The sequence below is a fragment of the Crassostrea angulata genome, chromosome 2, assembly GCF_025612915.1.
Source record: "Crassostrea angulata isolate pt1a10 chromosome 2, ASM2561291v2, whole genome shotgun sequence".
Lineage (NCBI taxonomy): Eukaryota > Metazoa > Mollusca > Bivalvia > Ostreida > Ostreidae > Magallana > Magallana angulata.
In genome coordinates, this window is record NC_069112.1 from 44,519,772 (window position 1) to 44,539,821 (window position 20,050).

At 31.6% G+C, this 20,050-nt stretch overlaps 1 protein-coding gene across 1 annotated transcript; it reads left to right on the forward strand.

Moving 5' to 3' along the window:
• Positions 1-10,183: 10,183 nt before the first annotated feature.
• On the forward strand, positions 10,184-19,035 carry LOC128173743 (hepatic lectin-like). The gene is made up of 5 exons (XM_052839404.1): positions 10,184-10,585; positions 12,194-12,238; positions 12,885-12,955; positions 13,926-14,001; positions 18,556-19,035. Exons 1-5 carry the CDS (start codon positions 10,279-10,281, stop codon positions 18,777-18,779), a joined length of 723 nt encoding a protein of 240 aa, XP_052695364.1. The 5' UTR covers positions 10,184-10,278; the 3' UTR covers positions 18,780-19,035.
• Positions 19,036-20,050: the final 1,015 nt, after the last annotated feature.

Below are 20,050 nucleotides of genomic sequence, written 5' to 3' on the forward strand. Positions count from 1 at the left end.
AGTGGGATTTTTTCCATGAATTTATCATTGTAGAACTGTGTTGCATAATTGTTACTGTACAATGCACAATTTTTGAGATATTTGTGTTTACAATACTTTAATTGATATTGTTAGGAATCATTTGTACAGTACAGAACAGAAAATAAAATCAATTTCATTGATGAGAAGGTACAAAAATTGAAACGCACCTTTCTTGCCCTCAGATACAGCAGATCCATGGACATTTCAACAACGATGTTTAAATGAAAAGCAAACCTGTGAGTCTATTTCAAAATTCGTTGTAAAAATATCTCTCTCTCTCTCCCCCATCTCTCCCCCCCCCCTCTCTCTCTCTCTCTCTCTCTCTCTTGTAGTGTCCTTATTTTACGCGAGTTCTTAATTCCGCGATTCAACGGTTTTTATCAAATCGCGAAAATATAAAATGGCGAAAATCGAATTTTTATCGATTCCAAATAGTAAACATATGTCTGAAAAATTAAAGCGAGGTTATACAATTCGTGAGATGTGCTTTTCGAGATTTTACGCGGATATTAATTCCTTGCGTTAAATAAGGAATTAAGAGTATCTATCTATCTATCTTATCTTTGTATTTATCTAATTTATCTCTGTACTTCTATATCTTAATTTAAAAATCGAATGCATTTCAGTCCTAAAGACGTTTCTGGTAGAACACATAGCTAAAGATAATTGTGTACTCTTATAAGAAAGTGTTGAAGCATTACAAATGTTTTATATTTTTATGCATGATAAGTTGATTAGGGATTTAATTTAATAGGAAGGATAAAAATGTTTTTTATTCAAGCTTTAATTAACTGGACTGATCCTATAATCCGATTTTTTCTGTCAAATTGACACAAACACAATCAAATTCATAGAGTGTTAAATTTTCACGCCACTTTGATGTGGGGCCACACCAATATAATTTTATTGTTCGTCGATTTTGTACACTTGTTCCCTCATTTAATATAATTCATTTTACCAACAACAGCTTATTTAGTAAAAAACAAAATTGGTAAAGAATTATGTGGGTTTTTTTTCAGATTACGAAGAGAATAGTACAAAGCACCAGTACTGTTTCATCAAAACTCTTTTGAACTTGATGGATGCCAAGGTAGCATATGGATTAAACAATCCCAGAATATTATTGTAGATATATAATATTATGGTCTTTATTGGACATGACCATGTCTAACTTGCATTGATAGAGAATCTAAGGATAAAAACTTCCAGACTTGCTTTCGATGTTAGAAGAGGCCATTTTTTTTATCATAAACATACTAAAGGATTATTGAGCATGCAGGTCTATTATCAATAACTATAGCTGCTATTTAAACATATTTTCATTACAATAATCTTGGGATGTACACTAACACCCCCACCCCCCCCCCCAAAAAAACCCCCCAAAAAACCCATCATGATCCTAAAAAAAACAGTTAAAAGCATGCCTTATCTATTTAATCCAATGTTAAATATACAACTTTTTACTTTCAACACTGTCAAAGTAATTTTCACTTTAGCTCCTCTGAGCGAGCTTCTCTAATCAAAATTTGTCTGTTGTCTGTAGTTTGGTTGTAGACGTCATCGTCTTCCACGTAAACGTTTCACCTTTACATCTTCTTCAGAACCACTCGGCCAATTGTTTTTTGTGTGGGTGGGGGTGCAAATTATATGAATATACAATATATATATATATATATATAAATATATATATATATATATATATATATATATATATATATATATATATATATATATATATATATATATATATATAAACACATTTTGTTTTCACACATTTTGTTTCATACTTAAGTCAAAACAGATCGGTGTCAATATCCTCATATGCATAACAAAATAATGTACTAACTTTTCGACGCTTTTATTCATGACGAGTGCAAGCGCCCTGTAATTATTGTCAGGGAACTTGTCGATTTATCAACCATGATGAGGGGAATCACTGACATCAAAATGTTACAAGTAATATTTTCTCATGTTGATTTTTTTTTGCTATATAATAAATATAATATAATATAAATTTATGAAAACTAGAATGAATAAGTAAGAATAACTTGGATAAGAAGTTGTAAATGGATTATAATCATCTTAAACAAAAAGACTGACAATGTGCACTAAGATTCCGGTGTTTGCATTAACTGGATAGTATGCCTTTGATTCAGAATGCTCCCGCTTGCTGATCTGAGTGATAACCAATCTTTTACTCAGGTGAGCAATGTAGCCCTTTGGCGTTCTTTCTTTTGTCAGGAGAAATGCAAGTCATTTGAGTCGTATCTTTTCAAGATCAACTCCGATACAGAAAAGGATTGGATAGAGGATAAAGGTAGTGTTTTTGGTTTATTTGCAAATAAATTGCTTATTAGCAGTTCATTACATGTTGATTTAATGAGTTGCAATATCGTTATAAGAAACACATAAAAATATGTTTATAAACAGCAGTTTTTTTTCAGCGACTTTTTCATTATACTCTGTTTTGTTTTAAAAAAAAATACATTTTTGAAAGCTTGGCGTTGAGTAAAAGAGCAAAGATTTGTTGTAAATTATTGTTAATGTGGTTGTGTTAACTTTTTCTTGCAAATGTTCGATTAACAATTTGAAATTGAAAAGGAATTCATTTAATGACATACTTTTATAGATTAAAATCAGTGAGTTATCCCTTTTGTGGAACTTAAAAAGGTATTTTATTTTAACCCCCCTTCCGTTCTCTGATCATGCTAAGCAATAAAATGTCATTGAAATTTCACATTAAGTGTTCAAAATGCGCATAAACTGAAAAAAAAAATGATGTCCATGTCACTAAACTTGTCCAAACCTATATCTTTTTTTTTTAAATGCTCATCATATTAGGAACATTTTCACTGAGAATTGCTCATTTCCAGCATTAACTTGTTCTTGTTTTTATTTTATCTTTTAAGAATACTTACCATTCCTTTGTTGCAAAGTATTTTCATCAAAGAAAACACAACACGATATAATTCTAACGATATCCTTTTAAAACGCATGTTTTCGCAATTGGAAAATAAAATCAGATATTAAGGAAAAAATCTAAAGGTAATAAAGCTCGATACGTTTCTTCAAAAATTCATATTTTCAGCGTCTGCCGACGGATGGTGGGGCAGCCTTAACGAGTCTAGAGGTGGCAATGAATGTTTAAAGATCATTGGTTGGGCTACAATTACCGATTGTAATGGCACTTATTACGTTATTTGTGAAAAGGGATAATGCAGTGTTTTGGAGTGGATTTATCAGCACGTGTATTTTTTTTTTTTTTTGCAATCCTGTAAAGTTTTAAAACATTCCTGTTTTTTTTTCTATCGGATAAGAGCAGAGCACCATACTTTATTTCGCAAGAAATAAACATAATAAGAACTGGTTACGCTATGTATTACATATCGGCCTTTTTGGTTATATGAGACTTCAAAACCGGACCTTGCAATGGGATTTTTTGGTAATTTTTGGTGAACTTTATGGCTTTTTGTCATGTTACAACTAGTATTGCTATAAAGCATTAAAGTACATGCATCAAAACATCCAAAAAGTGTAATTTTAGTCTGCCTATTCAGAAAACTCGTATCGGCCTCCTGCAATCTTTGAATTTTTGGAATATAAAATAAAGTTATGATGTTTTTCGTTTGCCGTGAAAACTTTTATTTTTGATCGAACATGGGTTACCGCAGCCGATGCCTATAACATATCTATTACAAGATCAAGACACTTCAGAGTTGTTTTAAGTTGTTAAATGTATAAAATACAAAAATATTTCCAAGGATTATTATTTTTCAAAACAAAATCTCAAGCACTAGTTATATTGCCTACCTTCTTGAAAATGTTGTTCTTTATCATTCAGGGAAAACAATACATGTATGTACTAGGATCATACAATGCTATGTTATCTGTTGTAACAATTAATATTTTTAAAATTAAAATTTTGTGAGATGGTTCACGGTTTGATATTGTCATGTTTTCATTAATAGAGTCTTGCAATTTGCTGTAAATATTGCGAACTTTACGCCATTCCTGTGAATTGCAATTCAAAAAAAAAAATATTAAGAGGGTTCATTAATGGTCGTGCCCATTTGAATCTCCATTAGAAGAAGAGTTCTATATAAAGTCTAATGTGTTCAAATGATTTTTAGTCTGCGGTTGTCCGGTTCGTTTATGTGCTGTTTGTGGATTCGGATTCTTCCACGTAAGATACCTCCACAATATATAGTTTTTTGGTACCTGAGCATGTGATAACAAATAAACGATTTCTAGATTGACATGACATGTTGTTGTTAATGGTAAATTGTTTTCAACCAAAATTGAAATGATGACACTTTTCTTCTAAGACTGTTATTATGACAAGTTGAAAAAAAAAATACGATTTTTTGTGAGGAAAAAAAATGACAAAATATTTAACCAAGTGTTAGAACTAACCCTTTTCGATTACACAGCAGCAAAGTAAAGTGTATTTTTAATATCACTAGGTAAAATCATCGACTATAATGCCAGTGGTTGTCTATCTTTGATTCATGAGCAACGAGTGTGCCTTCGGATATATGGTTAATTCATTTCAAACTATTTTTCATGAGTAGATATCGAACACACATAGACTTATATCTTCTAAGTAAATCATTTTCGCCAAATTCAGTCATTCAAAATATTGCGCTGGGCAACGACGGCGGGATCACAAACTCAGCCTGCCAACCCGTCCATTTCCAAGACATATGAAAACAGTATTCCTTTTAAAGGAATTATCGGTATACAATATTGTATCATTGGTCAGCTCTGTCAGTGTAAGGCAAAAGCATAACGGTGTATGCAAAACATATGGTAAATAAGATATATCGCACCATTTTGTTGATTTCCGAAATAGCGAGGCATGAAAATCTTTTCTTTTAGCTTGCAAATTGCGTTTTTCGAGTCATATTCTTACGCATGTAAAAAACTAATTTGAATCATTATGCATGTAACCGTATAAACGTTTTACTCTCAATGCAAACACATTAGAATAACCTTGTAGACAATCTACATGTAACTAAAGGTTGACATGATGCTGTCATTGCATAGTGAATCAAGTATTGCAAGGCGCCGAATGGTAGAATATACCGGATGTCTCATTTGAACACAACTGTAATCGACCTAAATCGATAACAAAATGGAGTCAAAAAAGAGCAACAGATGAGAACGAAATGGTCAACTAAGAGATGCCTAGCTGCAATCCTTCAAGTACATTGTAGGTTTTCAAAACAGAAACGTGGTGTGTATAAAACACTCTCATAAGAGAATAAAGCTATGCTATATTGAGCATAATCGTGTTCAAAAATCCAGTCATATATAGGGAATAAGGAATCATTCTTTGAGTATTATGAGGTGATAATTTGGGTCGGTGCGTGATCAAATCCAATAAAGCCCTTATGATAGATTTGATCACGCCCCGACCGAAATTCTCACCTCATAATATTCAAAGAATGATTCTTTATTACTTATATTTATATTATTTTAAGCAATCGTACGATTACATATTGAAATATGAATAAGCAAACCCCGCTGGCGCCTCAATTTGGCGTCATTTGTATTGTGGGTTATATAGTACAAAATCGATACCTAGTGTTATCACAGGCAAAGACGCTGGAAAATGTAAACATAAACTTGTAAATCCTAATATGCAGTCGTGTTTATGTGTGAGGCAGAGTATGGATGTGTTTAATATGATCGTGTAATTTATAAAACACAGACATAAACACTCTAAAGTTGACTCCGCAGACCTTCAATGTATTTCTTCCTACAAATTTCCATTTGCAAATTTAAAATACTGTTTGTTATTTACATGTAACCTGTCACTGTAATACGCATTTTCCAACGGTAATCTCTGCATTTTATATCTCCGTTTTTCTAAACTGGCACAGTTGACATAATGTATAGTCTACAAGTTGGTCAAATTTTGACAAGACCATAAATGGAAACAGTGACGTCATAGATAGATGCAGGACCAGGCCTGTCGTAATCGTCGAAATTCTCAGCCTTGATGTAAACAGTGAAGCTTCAGACTCCATGCCGCCCAAAATATTTTCACCCCTAGGAAATTTCTTGATCCGTCTTATTTCTGGAAAATAGTATGTGTGTAAACTTTTATGTTCCAATTTGAATTACATGTCAATTTATTTCAGCGATATCAGAAAGAATATTGGGCATTTCTTTTCTATGAAAAAAAAGGATGTCTTACTGTCCACGGGAATTATATAACAAAGATGAGTGCATTTGTCACACCGTCACTAATGCCATTTTTACAAACATTAACCACTTCCTTGTTGGTAGAGTTTCAATCATGCCTCGATATCTTTTTTTTCAAAAAAATATTACGATCCAAAGAAAATATTATCGTTCACAGCACCGTTTCACTCAATTTTTTCGGTTATTTTAGTCAATTTCGGTATAATGGAGAATAATGACCCCCGTAGAATAATGACTGATTGTCATTTTTCGACATAGAATAATAACCTCCTTGCTGTAGAATAATTGGATTTTTCTGAAGAAAAGAGACCCAGGGGTGTAAGCAAGGAAAAAAAAGGGTTACCCTGTATCCTGACAAGGTATCTGACTTTGAAATTACTGGAATTTTCACTCTGTTCAGTTGATTTTGAAGTTATAAACACCGAACTTGTAAAGAAATCGCTGTATATAGTTTTTCATATCCGTAGAAAACACGGACACAAACACACTTACATTGCCTCAAATTAATTATTAACAGTTACGTCTCTTCTCTCATTGACATACGGAGGAAAAAAACGCTGCACTTATGTATAAATCTGTTGAACTATACTTGATTCTTTACCATGAATAATTCTTAACAACATATTACATAGCTTTATTATTAAAAAAAACGATATTTCATTTACAAAATGTATGCACAGCTTGCTTAACTTTATATATCGCGATTTTACAATTGCATCGGCAACACATTGCCAGGTCTGACGTTTTCATACTAATTGTTAGCCAATAATTTTTCACTTTATTGTCTACGGACTTTTCTGTTTTTCTCCCAATTACGACAAATAGCGTACGGCGGTTGTGACCGGTCAGCAGAGGATGTTCACTCCTCCATGGCACCTGATCCTACCTCTATCTTTTTAGAGGTCCGTGTTTCTCTGCTCTGAATTTGTATCTCGTTTTATGGATGGTTGAGAGTTTGTTTTTGTCTTTTTTCATTTCTATTCATCATGCCATTGAAAATATTGACAAAGTAGGCCACCATGTGATACATGTAAATACGCTATGTTAGAATAGATTGGGATGTTGTTACAGGTGTTGATATGTGTACATGGCTAGCGGTTTTTATTCAATGACTACTTTTTAACTGTGTTTAATAACAGTAATATTAATCTACAACTTTGTATGTTATTACTTGAAGGCATAGCCGAGGAAATTAATTCATCAAACTTTACTTCGGTCCAAACAATCTGTAGTTTTCACTTTATATATGGCCGACGGATTGACAAGTGAACATTTTGATCAATCATGTTATTAAATAAACATAATTATACGAATCGTTGGATAACAAACATGTGGGTTCTCTCTTACAGAGGGATGTGTTCTGTGTTAATGGATTAAATTGTTTCAACATATTTTCCTTTTCACAATTCAAACAATTTCATGCATCTTACAGTCTCCAACCTGTTTTTTTTTTAAACTGTCCCTCTATTGAGCCGATTAGTGAGTTGCCAAAAAATTGAAAAAGGAATATACAATTATAAGTTTATCTTCACATGCCACTTAGCCATTATGAATCCTCATCTCTTCCTCTAAGTATTTGCTGTAATGCTTACTGAGATAACAATCGTTGCAACTCACAAAGTTAAATTAACACACAATCATTTAGGATAACTAAAAACATAAACATTCTACCCCATAAAATACATGAATCCAATCAACCAGCTGTCATGATAATCACTCATTATGATGTACTGTGGTTTCATCAATATTCTTTAAATACCAATTTTCGTGGATTTCGTTGTTAAATTGACCCAAGAAATTAAATGTTTATTGAAGTGCAATTTTAAGATTTTGTATTGATATGGTCATTGGGCTCGAATTTACGTGTCCTTGAAAGTGTAATATTCACTTTATCCACAAAAATTTATACCCTTGAATATAATGACACCACAGTATTGGTCATAGGTAAAAAAAACACAGTCGTTTACTTGCCCTTTGGAAGACCGGTTTACATCTGACTCTCAAGTGACTAAGAACGATAGATTGCTCCCGACCTCTGGTTAAGGCTATGCAAGATATCATGATCACTGATGGTTGAATTAAATTTCCCTCAGAAGTGTTGTATTTGTTGTTAGTTGTCGAGCAAAACGTCGACATACCTATATCATTGGACGATTAGGCTTACAGGCGTTTTGGGTGAACTGCAAAATACTTATTCAATCTCATGGAGAAAACTATCTGTAGATGTATAAGGAGTACAATCCGTAATACGAAAAAGGAGACCACCATTCAGATGGCTTTTGTTTTTACTTTCAATCATATCTCGGCATAATATTGTGTTTTTATTTGAAATTATCCCTAAAGACTAATTGTCATCGCTATTTGTTTTATATTATCTGCAATAGTTGTGTAGACTTATCTGTACAATGTAACAAAATGATCACTATTTCATACCATTCTATTCCATTATTTTGTTCTGTTAATAATACTTAACACTAAAAACTTGTTGTAAGTGTATACATTATAAGTACATCATCCGTGTCATGCTGACTTTGGATAGTTTATTTTTTTTAATCGGTTTAAAACATCTTTTTTGTGTAATTAGCAAAAATGGAATTGTCTGGTTTTAACTCTTCCAACGAAGAAATTATTTTGAAAGACTTTTCAAGCGTATTATTTTTTCAACACTCTATTTCTCAAATGTATATATGATATATTCATTAAATAATAATACTATGAAGATAATAAATATAATACTAAGTTAATATATTGATTTGACAAGCGTGTGATTGATATAAAAAAGCTGACTTTTTTATCGTCATTTGATCGTTGTGGCTGAAGGATATGTTTGTATGTACAACATGATTGGACTGCACGACAGTCTTAAGACGAGTGTAAGCCATGATCAGAAAACAGGAAAATAATAATATTATATGTATTTTTCTTTAATCATTTACAAATATTTAAGTGTACAGAATATTTACGCCAGTTTTATTTTTTTTTTATTATATCACGATAATATTAGTAATTTTTTTACAAACCTGTTCTAGTTATCAAAACTATTCAATACAAGTACTTCAACAAAATATGGAAAAACCTTCAAGTATTGAATCTCCTGTGTACTTAAAGTTCAAAAGGTCAATGCTTCATACAATATAGTCCAACCAGCGAGGTGCAATTAAACAGTTCGCTTTCTAAGTATCCGAATTAGAGAATATTTTTCTAAGTATCCGAATAAGAGAATATTTAAGTTTGTTTGCAAGTTTTTAAATCACAAATCTTAGAAATGAAACGTGATATGTATATCCTGTTCTATCTTAATTTTGACACAGCATATATAATCATCAAAAGTAAAAAAAGAGTGCAATATGATGTAGTGAATGGAATTGAAAGAACGTCTATGATTACTTGGTTGTATTTGTTTGTGAATAATTGGGATTATATTTACACATCCTTTTTCTTTAAAATTATTTATAACAGTACTAAGTAAGGGCTGGCTATTTTCATTGTTCCCAATCTTACAAAATAAATATAGGATTTCATCGATTTTCATTACTCGAATCTTCACCAGGAAAATAACAAAGGAAAAAATAAATATTTAAGGTTATCCAAGCACCCACTCCAGTTTGGATATTCTATACCCTGTAATTTAGCTACAGAACAGAAAACTTAAAATACTATTAAAAATGACATTTCCTCTTTTCAGACGCAACGCTATTGATTTTTAACTTTATGATGAATTGTTCTTTAAAAAGTAGTTGTGCAAACAGGGAAATACAATTTAAAACAAATGCGTTGCCATCCGCTGCTCATTCGCTAGTCGAGAACGAGATACGACAACCATTGTTTATTAGTCTTTGTTTCTCTTTATAATGTCAACCATTGTCTGATCCATTACTCATGCACTCATAATATGCAACCAATGTTATTAATTCATTAGTATTTGGTTTGCATTGTCTAATGACATGTTATATATGACAGCAAACAAATTTCAAAATGAAAAACTGAATATCGAGGTACGATAAAAATACTGAGGTTGTTTTATTTACTAAGAATTGCGGGAAAATCATGGCATCAAATATTGGTGAGCTTCTGTTGCTTTTTACATTCCTATCAATTTTGGTTTCCTCAGTTTCTTATTATTATGAGGCCGTTCTTGGGTTTGAAAACAAAGTGCCTATTTTGGAACCAATAGACAACAGATACGCGGATTCTGTAGTAAGATGTGCCATGTCCTGTGGTTCTGGATGCAAATGTTTTAACTTTAACCATCATACAGGAATGTGCATTTCCTATCATTCCTGCCATGCCTTTAACATGACAGTGAATGAATTGGGATGGCAATTGTACTACAGACCTCCTTTGAACACGCTTGGTAAGTAATTGTTTTGTTTTGTGGGACCTTGTAAGCGAATTCTCTATCGTTCTTGACAAATTCTGAAAATGTTTATGGTACATGTACATGTTTTATAATTTACCCCATAGCTACTTCGTTATATTTTCAATAATCATTATGCCCATCAGCATTAGGTTTAACAAGAAAAAAAAAAAGAAGAAAGGGCAAAACAAGGAGCGCTAATTATGTGCAAAAAAGGCGGCATAAAAAGAAAAAATCGTTGGATTTCTTTATGTTACGAATTTACACATGCATATAAACACAATTTTGTGAACCTTAAATTGTATATGCTGTTAAATTTTCTCTTTTGATAATAGAACAGACATATCATACTTCCACTTCTCTTTGTAAACCTTCATATTTTGATTCTGAACAACGTGTAAATGTCGAAACCAATGACAACCTACGCTTCGACCCATGATTCGACTCCAGTTTTTTTTTTATTTTCGTAACAGACCTATTATTTCTACGTTTTAAACATTGCATCCGTATATCACCAAAAAATCAACACAAACCCTCTGTCAAATCACTTTCTCAATTTCTACATCCCGGGTTTTAAATTTTGTATATCAGATTGTGTATCTATGTCAGCGCAGATTAAATGTTTGTGTTTTGGATAAAATTGGAAAAGTATTAATTTTATGACAATAATGCCGAAAACATATATATATATATATATATATATATATATATATATATATATATATATATATATATATATATATGGGATCAGAGTTATACTAATTCAATAAATTCAGACAGAATGCTTAGATGACTAATCACATATTGTAACAGCTATTTTATTTTTCTATATATAAATGTTAAATAAGGCACAGCAAAACAATGTTTTACTCAATATATCTATCCTTTTTTTGTTGTTGTACCAAAAATTTGTAAACTAACAAACAACCTACTCAAAATGAGCAAAAGAAATCTAAAAAAAAACCCACAGTACTTTAAAAAAAAATACCGTCAACGCGTTTGCATTCTTCTGATACTTCTCAACATTTTTTTTTCTATTTCTTTTAGCATCCTAGTCGCCGCCTATTGGCTGCAATTTTGCGTTTCAATTCGGTTTTTTGATAAGATGCGCCTTACTGTCTCTTAAAGAGTTCAATTTTATTTCTGCAAAAGTCGACATGTGAATTAAATTCATAAACCATGAAAAAAGACACGAACAGTTTTCGGTATCACGTACATGTAACTCTCCTCACTTTTTCTGAAGACAAAACTTATTCGTTTTACATTATGAAACTTTATGCCGTAATATGGACTGAGCACGCGGCGTTAAATTTAATTAACTTTAGCGTATGATTTGAGTAAACAACCAGGCGGATCCTATTGTGTGTTATTCAAATAAATTTTGTTCTACAAAGATCAAACTGCACTTTGTTAAATCTGCGCTAGGTCCAACGATCACACTGTTAACATATTTCAGGCTATCGATGATAATGATTACAGTTCCTTTATGATCGATGAATCTGTTCATTAATGTGAAAAACATTTTAACCTGTTTCGCATATAAATGTTCAGGGTACATTGTATTGTTTTTTTCTTTTTTGAAAAAAAAGATAATATGCATTTCAGATTCTCTGCAGTTTTATCGAAGTTGTTTGAATGAAAACTACATTTGTAAGTTTATCTATCTATCTATCTATCTATCTATCTATCTATCTATCTATCTATCTATCTATCTATCTATTTATCTATCTATCTTTCTTTCTTTGAAAAGCTGAAACGTCGCCAATTCAATTGCTCCAGCTGCATCACTGTTTCAAGTAAACCCAAATCTTTGGATAAGTTTTAAAGCAATAAGGAGAAGGAATGCGTCTTAAAATGACATAATAAATACTTTTATACTCAGAAAAATTGTCTTGTCTTGCAAACCATTGGATCAACAATTTTCAGACCCAGCATTCATTGAAGTAAAACACTGTTTGGTGTATTTTTGTATTGCTTCCTGTACTGTGCAGCAAAAAAACCTATTGTTTTATGGCTAATTAAAGCACCTAATACGGACTAAAATTTATCATTTGCAGTTATTTGTTGTATTTTATCAGGTATGTTGCCGTTTTAAAAAAGGCACCAAGAAACTGAAAATCATATAAACTACATGTAAAAACATATGCATGTATGGTAGGAAAGTGTTATTTTAATAAAACTGCACGTGCATATGTGCATTTGTTTTATTAATTTTTTTTTCATTTTTCAAATCATTTAAACCAATAATGCATGTTTGTCTAAAATGAACAATTCCTAATAGAGTTTTTTTTCTAAGATTATGAAGAAAATGTTGCAAAGAATCTGTACTGTTTCATCAAATCTAGTACCAACTCGACAAATGCCAAGGTAAATTGTTTATATCATTGACTCATATTCTTTTTGAACCCAAACATTAGATTTTAGAGATAATATCGGTGTCGTTTTTTTGCTTATTTATAAATACATTTTACTTTATGTCATACTTTTTTTAAACGGAGTCAGTAGTATGAATAGAAATCAAAGTTTAAGAGAGGAAATTATATGACACCATGCTTGGTAAGACATAAATTCATGTAAGTAGCTTACAATTGTTTCAAATAACCGATTATGTTGGACTTGACTCTCTGAATATTAGTTCGTCGCTTCTTTGTCTTCAGGTGCAAAATAACGTAGCCCTGATACAAATGGCTGTAGTTGATATTTCTTTTCTGTATATCGCTGTTTGCAATGTTTCTACAAATTTATATTGAGTATATACTATCATTAGTTATTAATTTATGAGAGCAGTGTCATGACAAATACGATATTTTCTTTGATATTGGGCAGTGACGACAATTGACAATGTTTTTTTTTTCTCTCTTAAATGCATATCTGTTTAAAGAATTATACGTTATAAAACGACATATTTAAGGTAAACAGACAACAGTAAATGGGTTAAAAAAGTGTTTAGTTAACCCATTATATAATATATATATCCGCAATCATTATGACAATTTACTGCAGTTAAAGTTAAAAAGCTTATTGCATTTTCTAGAAATTTTAATACGATCTTTGTTTAGGTATGGTATGTGGTTTGATCATTTTTGATCACTCAGTCGTCAATATTTTTTCTTGAATGACAACTTTGATTATTTTTTAACCCAATTTTCTCAAATATAAAATAGTCAAATATTTCTCAGCAGCTTTAAACCATTGATTCTTCAAAAAATTAACACACTCTTTGTTCTGGTATGCCGCAGGGCTACTACTATTTGCTTACAAATTTGTCACAACTTTAGATACGTTAAGAGTGTTTTCAACCTAGTCTTTTTAATTTATTTTAATTTTTTTCTACCAGGAGAAATGCCACTCATTTAGGTCACATCTTCTTGAGATTAACACCGAAGCAGAACAGATCTGGATCAATGATAAAGGTACGTTTCCGTGTTTAAAGTAAGTCTAATTAGTTTTGTATTTGATTAGGTTCGTGATATAAAAATGCTGTTTAACCTTGATAAGATTATGGCAGCATGTTTACTGAACAGCTCATGTTTTATGCCATTACAGTCTTAAAAGTTAAAAAAAATAATCAGTTTTTGTCTGACTTTGCAGGAAATAATAATTCCAAACAAGATTTGATTCAAAAAGTTCAAAAACATGTATAATTAAGTTGATGGCAAAAATTTAAACAGACATTGAGTTCAGTGAATTCAAAATACAAGATTCGATTTTGAACTTGGAGATTCAATATCTGAATTAACTAATCAAGCATAGACATGCATACCTGCATCTTAGCAACATTAAAGGTTTCAAATAAGATGTTTTCGTTTACATAATAGTAGTCCAAAATTAAGACTTTTGTCACATTTTATTCTATTTTTAGATAGGTCATCAGAAATAAATAAAAGTGAATCATGATATTAATAGTGATATTATTTTCGAACATTTTAAGCGTAATAAACCCCCATAATAGTCACATATAAAATTTACATATTTTCACGAAATTGTTTACATTTCATCAAAATGAAATTTGGAAATCATGAACTTTGACCTTTTGTAGTTGTAAAACGGGACGGGCAAAATTCATTTGAATATCATGAGAAAAAAGACTTTAGTATAGTGAACAAAATGGTATGTAACTTTGGTACAACCTCTAAAAAATGCAAGCCGCAAACCTTACCTTAATTAACTAACTTATTTATTAACAGCCAACTTCCACAGCTACTTTTAATTAACAAATCATTCTTTCTTCATTAACGGCTAAATAAATACCACCAAAACATGAAACATCTTCCTTCAAACGAATCCCCTGATAAGAATACTGCCCAAACAGATAAAGATCCAAAAATAGAATTTCAACACAAACATAACATCGGGAACATTCTTTTAACATATATGTGTTTTTTTTAATCTATATTATTTGCTATGAATTATGTTTATTGTTAAATTATTCATCATATAAATGGTTATAAAAATTGTCAAAAAATATTAAAAGGTACAAGTGCACTATATAAAAGATTATGCGCAACGAAAACTAAAAGTCGGCCGAGTTCAATCAACCGTTGATTATGACCCCACACTCTTTGTCTTTCTTTATCTCTCTCTCTCTCTCTCTCTCTCTCTTTAGCAAAATCACTTATATTTACAAGGGACACATTACCACCACTTAATGAAGAATCGTTTATATTATGGGTGAAATAATTCATCAATATTAATCTTATCAATCTACATAGATAATATGACCTAAATCTGCATTTTAGAGCATTTCCAGGTGATCTTTATTTGGTACAAATGAAAATTGATGTCGCTAGTATACAGATTTTCATGTTCAGTTTTATTTGGTTAATTTAGAAATTGAATCTCGTGTCTACAATCTCAAATTATTCTACTGGGCTTTCGTATAATACAATTAAACCTATTTGAACCTATCTTTTATTCAACCGCTAGCTCATATAATTGTTTCGAACAACTCGGCACTAATATCTTATGTAATGGACCTTAATCTATGTTTGTCTGTTTTATTTTGCTGTGTATGTTTTGATTGCTATCCGTTTTCGTCCGTCGTCGTGCGACGTGCGTCGTCCGTTAACAATTTTACATTTTTAATTTCTGGCTCTACCACCCCCGGGGCACCACAAGTGGGGCCAAATATGCAAAAAGGCAAAATTTCAAAGATCTTCTTCTCTACTCCCACATATGTGAGGAAAAAATTGGTAACATGGTAATTATGTCCATAAAGCCCTCTAATTGTGAAATTCATGTCCCCTCTGTCAGGGGTTCTGACTCTAGGGTAGGGTCAATATGGCCATATAGTAAACATGTATTAAATCTTAGAAAATCTTCTTATCTTTTACCATGTAAATTTGTTAAAAACTAAATTTACGATGATAATGTCCATGAAGCCCTCCACAAAAATTGTGAAATTCATTACACCTGTATCAGGGGTTCTTGCTTTAGGATGGGGTCAATATAGTCATATAATAAAAATGTATTAAATCTTAGAAAATCCTCTTTTCTATTCCAAGATATATTTGTTAAAATCTAAATGCATGATTATGATGTCCATAAGGCCCTCAACCAAAATTGTGGAATTCATTGCCCCTCTGTCAGAGGTTCTGGCTCTAGGGTGGAGCCAAATATGGCCATATAGTAAAAATGTATCAAATCGTAGAAAATCGTCTTATCTACTACCATATTAGTTTGTTCAAAACTAAATGTATGATTATGATATCCATGAAGCCCTTTATCAAAATGTATGAAATTCATGACCCCTGTGTTAGGGGTTCACGCTCTAGGATGGAGCCAATATGAACATATAGTAAAACTGTATGAACACTTTAAAAAATCTCGTTCTTTACTCCCAAACATGTGGGCAAAAAACTGAATACATGGTTCGAACAATTTGGCACTGATATTTTATGTAATGGACCTAAATTTGTGTTTGTCTGTTTTATTTTTTTTTGTGTATGTTTTGTTTGTTTGTTTTCGTCTGTGTTTATTTAATTTTAGATCACCTGAGTAAACTCGGGTGACCTATTGCTATCCGTTTTTTTCGTCGTGGTGCGACGTGCGTCGTCTGTTAACAATTTTAAATTATTAACTTCTTAAAAACTTTTAGCCTAATTAATTGTTACCATTTCTGGTATGAGGCATCTCTATGGTAGGAGGAATCAAAAATGTGAAATTACTGGCTCTACCATCGCCGGGGCACAACAAGTGGGGCCAATTATGCAAAAAAAAAGGCCAAATCTTCAAACATCTTCTTCTGTACTCCCACATGAGTGAGGAAAAAATTGGTTGCATAGTTATGATGTTCATGAAGTCCTCTACCAAAATTGTGAAATTCATGGCCCCTCTGTTAGGGGTTCTGGCTCTAGGGTGGCCCTTCATTTAAATGTATTAAATCTTAGAAAATCTTCTTGTTCCATATATATTTGTTAAAAAATTGAATGTACGATAATGATGTCCATGAAGCCCTCCACCAACATTGTGAAATTCATGACCCCTGTGTCAGGGGTTCTGGCACTAGGGTGGGGTCAATATTGCCATGGAACAAACGTATTAAATCTTAGAAAATCGTTTCTCTACTTCCATACATATCATAGGCGTCGGAAGCAAATTGAAAGTGGGGGGGCTAGACTAATCCTCAGAAATATTGAGAAAAAGGTAATTCCCAAAATCATGGAAATCCTAATCCGTGGGGGGGGGGGGGGGGGGGGGAGTACACCTATACTTCCACAAAAAAATACTTACCCAAATTTTTTTCTCCAAAATAATGAAATTACTAATCCGGGGGGGGGGGGGGGGGGGGGGGGTAGTATGCTTCTGAATCTAACCTCTCAATCTTTCAAGGTAAATTTAGGAACAATAATCTTTCCTGCGAGAAAAAGTGGGGGGGGGGGGGCTGAACCCTCTATCATGCTATGTTTCTAATGGTTAGGTAGAACTTTGCAAAAAAAGGGGGGGGGCTAAGCCCCCCCCCCCTAGCCCCCCCCGGTTCCGACGCCTATGCATATTTGTTAAACACTATATGCATAAATAAATTGTGAAATTCGTGGCTCTACCACACCTGGGGCACCACAAGTGCACCCAGGGCAACACAAGTGGGGTCAAATTTGCAAAAAAGGCTAAATTTTAAAAAATCTACTCTCACAATGTGAGGAAAATAACTGATTTCATGGTTATAATGTCCATGAAGCCCTCTAATAAAATTGAATTAAATCATAGAAAATCTTCTTCTCAACTCCAATATATATTTGTCAAAAAATAAATATACTATTATGATGTCCCTGAAGTCCTCCACCAACATTGTGAAATTCAAGGCCCCTGGATCAGGGGTTCTGGCTCTAGGGTATAAAAAAAATCATTAAAATGAAAAATACATTTAAATGTATTAAATCTTAGAAAATCTTCTTATCTACTCCATATAATCATGTTTACCAAAAAGTTTCTACTAAGATTTTAAATTTTATGTCCCCTGAAGTATGGATTTTGACTCTAGGACAGGGCCAAAATGGACGTATACATGTTAATGCATATAATGTTTTAAAATTATCTTCTTCACTTCCACACACCTGAAAGGAAAACCAAATTCATGATTTTGTAGACCAGATCTTTAAGTTTTTTGCCAAAATAATAGGTTTTATAGTTCTTTTTGCGAGATTTCAGGCAGGGAGGTGGTCGTCATAACAAGTTTATACTAGTAATTTTTGTACTCCAGAATGAAACCCAATTTTATGAATATATGAGACTCTTCGACAGGTTTGTGTATGGATTATAGCTACTCAGTTGACCGTTAAGGCCTATTGGCCTCTCGTTTTTTGTTGTTGTTTTTTTCTGAAAATTAAGAAAAATAAGAACAAAGAAAAAAAATTCTCATGCAAATCAAAAGTAAGACAAACACAAAAAAAAAAAATCTGATGCCTTAGTCTATTAATACGGCAGAGCGATTCTGTTATAAAAATATATCTAACTGCAAAACATTTTAGTGTCTGGTGGCGGATGGTGGATGGGGGGTGTACCTGTAACAGATGAGAACGGAGTTAACTGGATATGGGAGAACTCCAGCACCCAAATGAACTTTTCTAACTGGGATTTATATCAGCCAAACAATTTTGGTGAAGAGTGTGTGATTATGTCGGGTTCGGGTCGGTGGAGTGATATCAGTTGCACCTATGCTTTTAATATAATTTGTGAAATGAGATATAAGTAGTAAATATCCAACTATACTAAATGGGTTAACTGGTAATTTCTGGCAACCATTTATATTCTTTAAACCTCTCTGTTTTCGCATGGCGATGGAAGCACAGTATTTATTTCAATAATAATATGCATATTTACTTACACATTGTGTCTCATAATATCTGCTGTTTATTGATTAAGTTAACTTGTACAATAAGCTTTTCTTTCATATAACCCACTGTTATTTTTACCTTATGTGCCACAAATACTAGAAGAAAAAAGGTACATAACGATATTATGAGATTCACTAAGAACTATGTGTTCATGCTATATGTCTCTTTATTTGTACTTGATTCTAAAAAATAAAACTTGTTTATATAATTTTACCTTTTAAAGAATATATGTTTTCAATGACTGATTAAATTACATATAAATAAGAAATCAACAACATATTTATTGAAAGACTGATTTTATTATTTCACTTAATACTTTCAAATTAAAAAAGAAAAATAATAGAAGATTTTATGTTTAAAGACAAGACAATGTAGCTTCTAGAAAAAAATCTAAAATAGAAATCAAAAAAGTCTTTACTTTATATATATATATATATATATATATATATATATATATATATATATATATATATATATATATATATATATATATATATATATATATATATATATATGGGGTTTATTATTTTTTTAAAGATATCAGAACTTGAAATGCCTTGTTAATTTGTAAAAAAAAAAACAAAAAAAACATGGTCTTGCGATTCAATAAATCAATATATCAATCAACACTTCTTAGATGTTAAAATGTATTTTCAATTCATTTAAAACTCTCAAAAGTAGTTAATTTTTTATCGAAGCAGGTATGCTCATTTTGTTTTTTATTTTATTTGTTATGGAATAAGAAGGGATTATAATCATTCTTATAACAATTTTTCTTAACAGGCATGTATTACATATAAAAACAAAAATATTTATACATGTATAAGGCATAAATGTGAAATGAGTTTTTCTTAATGGGTTTTAAGATTAAGCGAATGATTTGCCTCAACTTAATTAATTTTTGCTCATAAAATGTTTGTTATAATTCTGAAATAAATTAAGGTTAATCATCAGTTACAGTTTTATTCTTCTGTTCAAACATAAATTTGTATTTAAAAAAAAATTGCATAAGATTCTGTTGTATTTGTATACAATTTAAATTAATTTAAAGACCAATTACATGTACAACGGTTTTGCCTCCATCGTAATGATTTATGAGAGCTATATTTCCACGTTTAACTATTTTTTT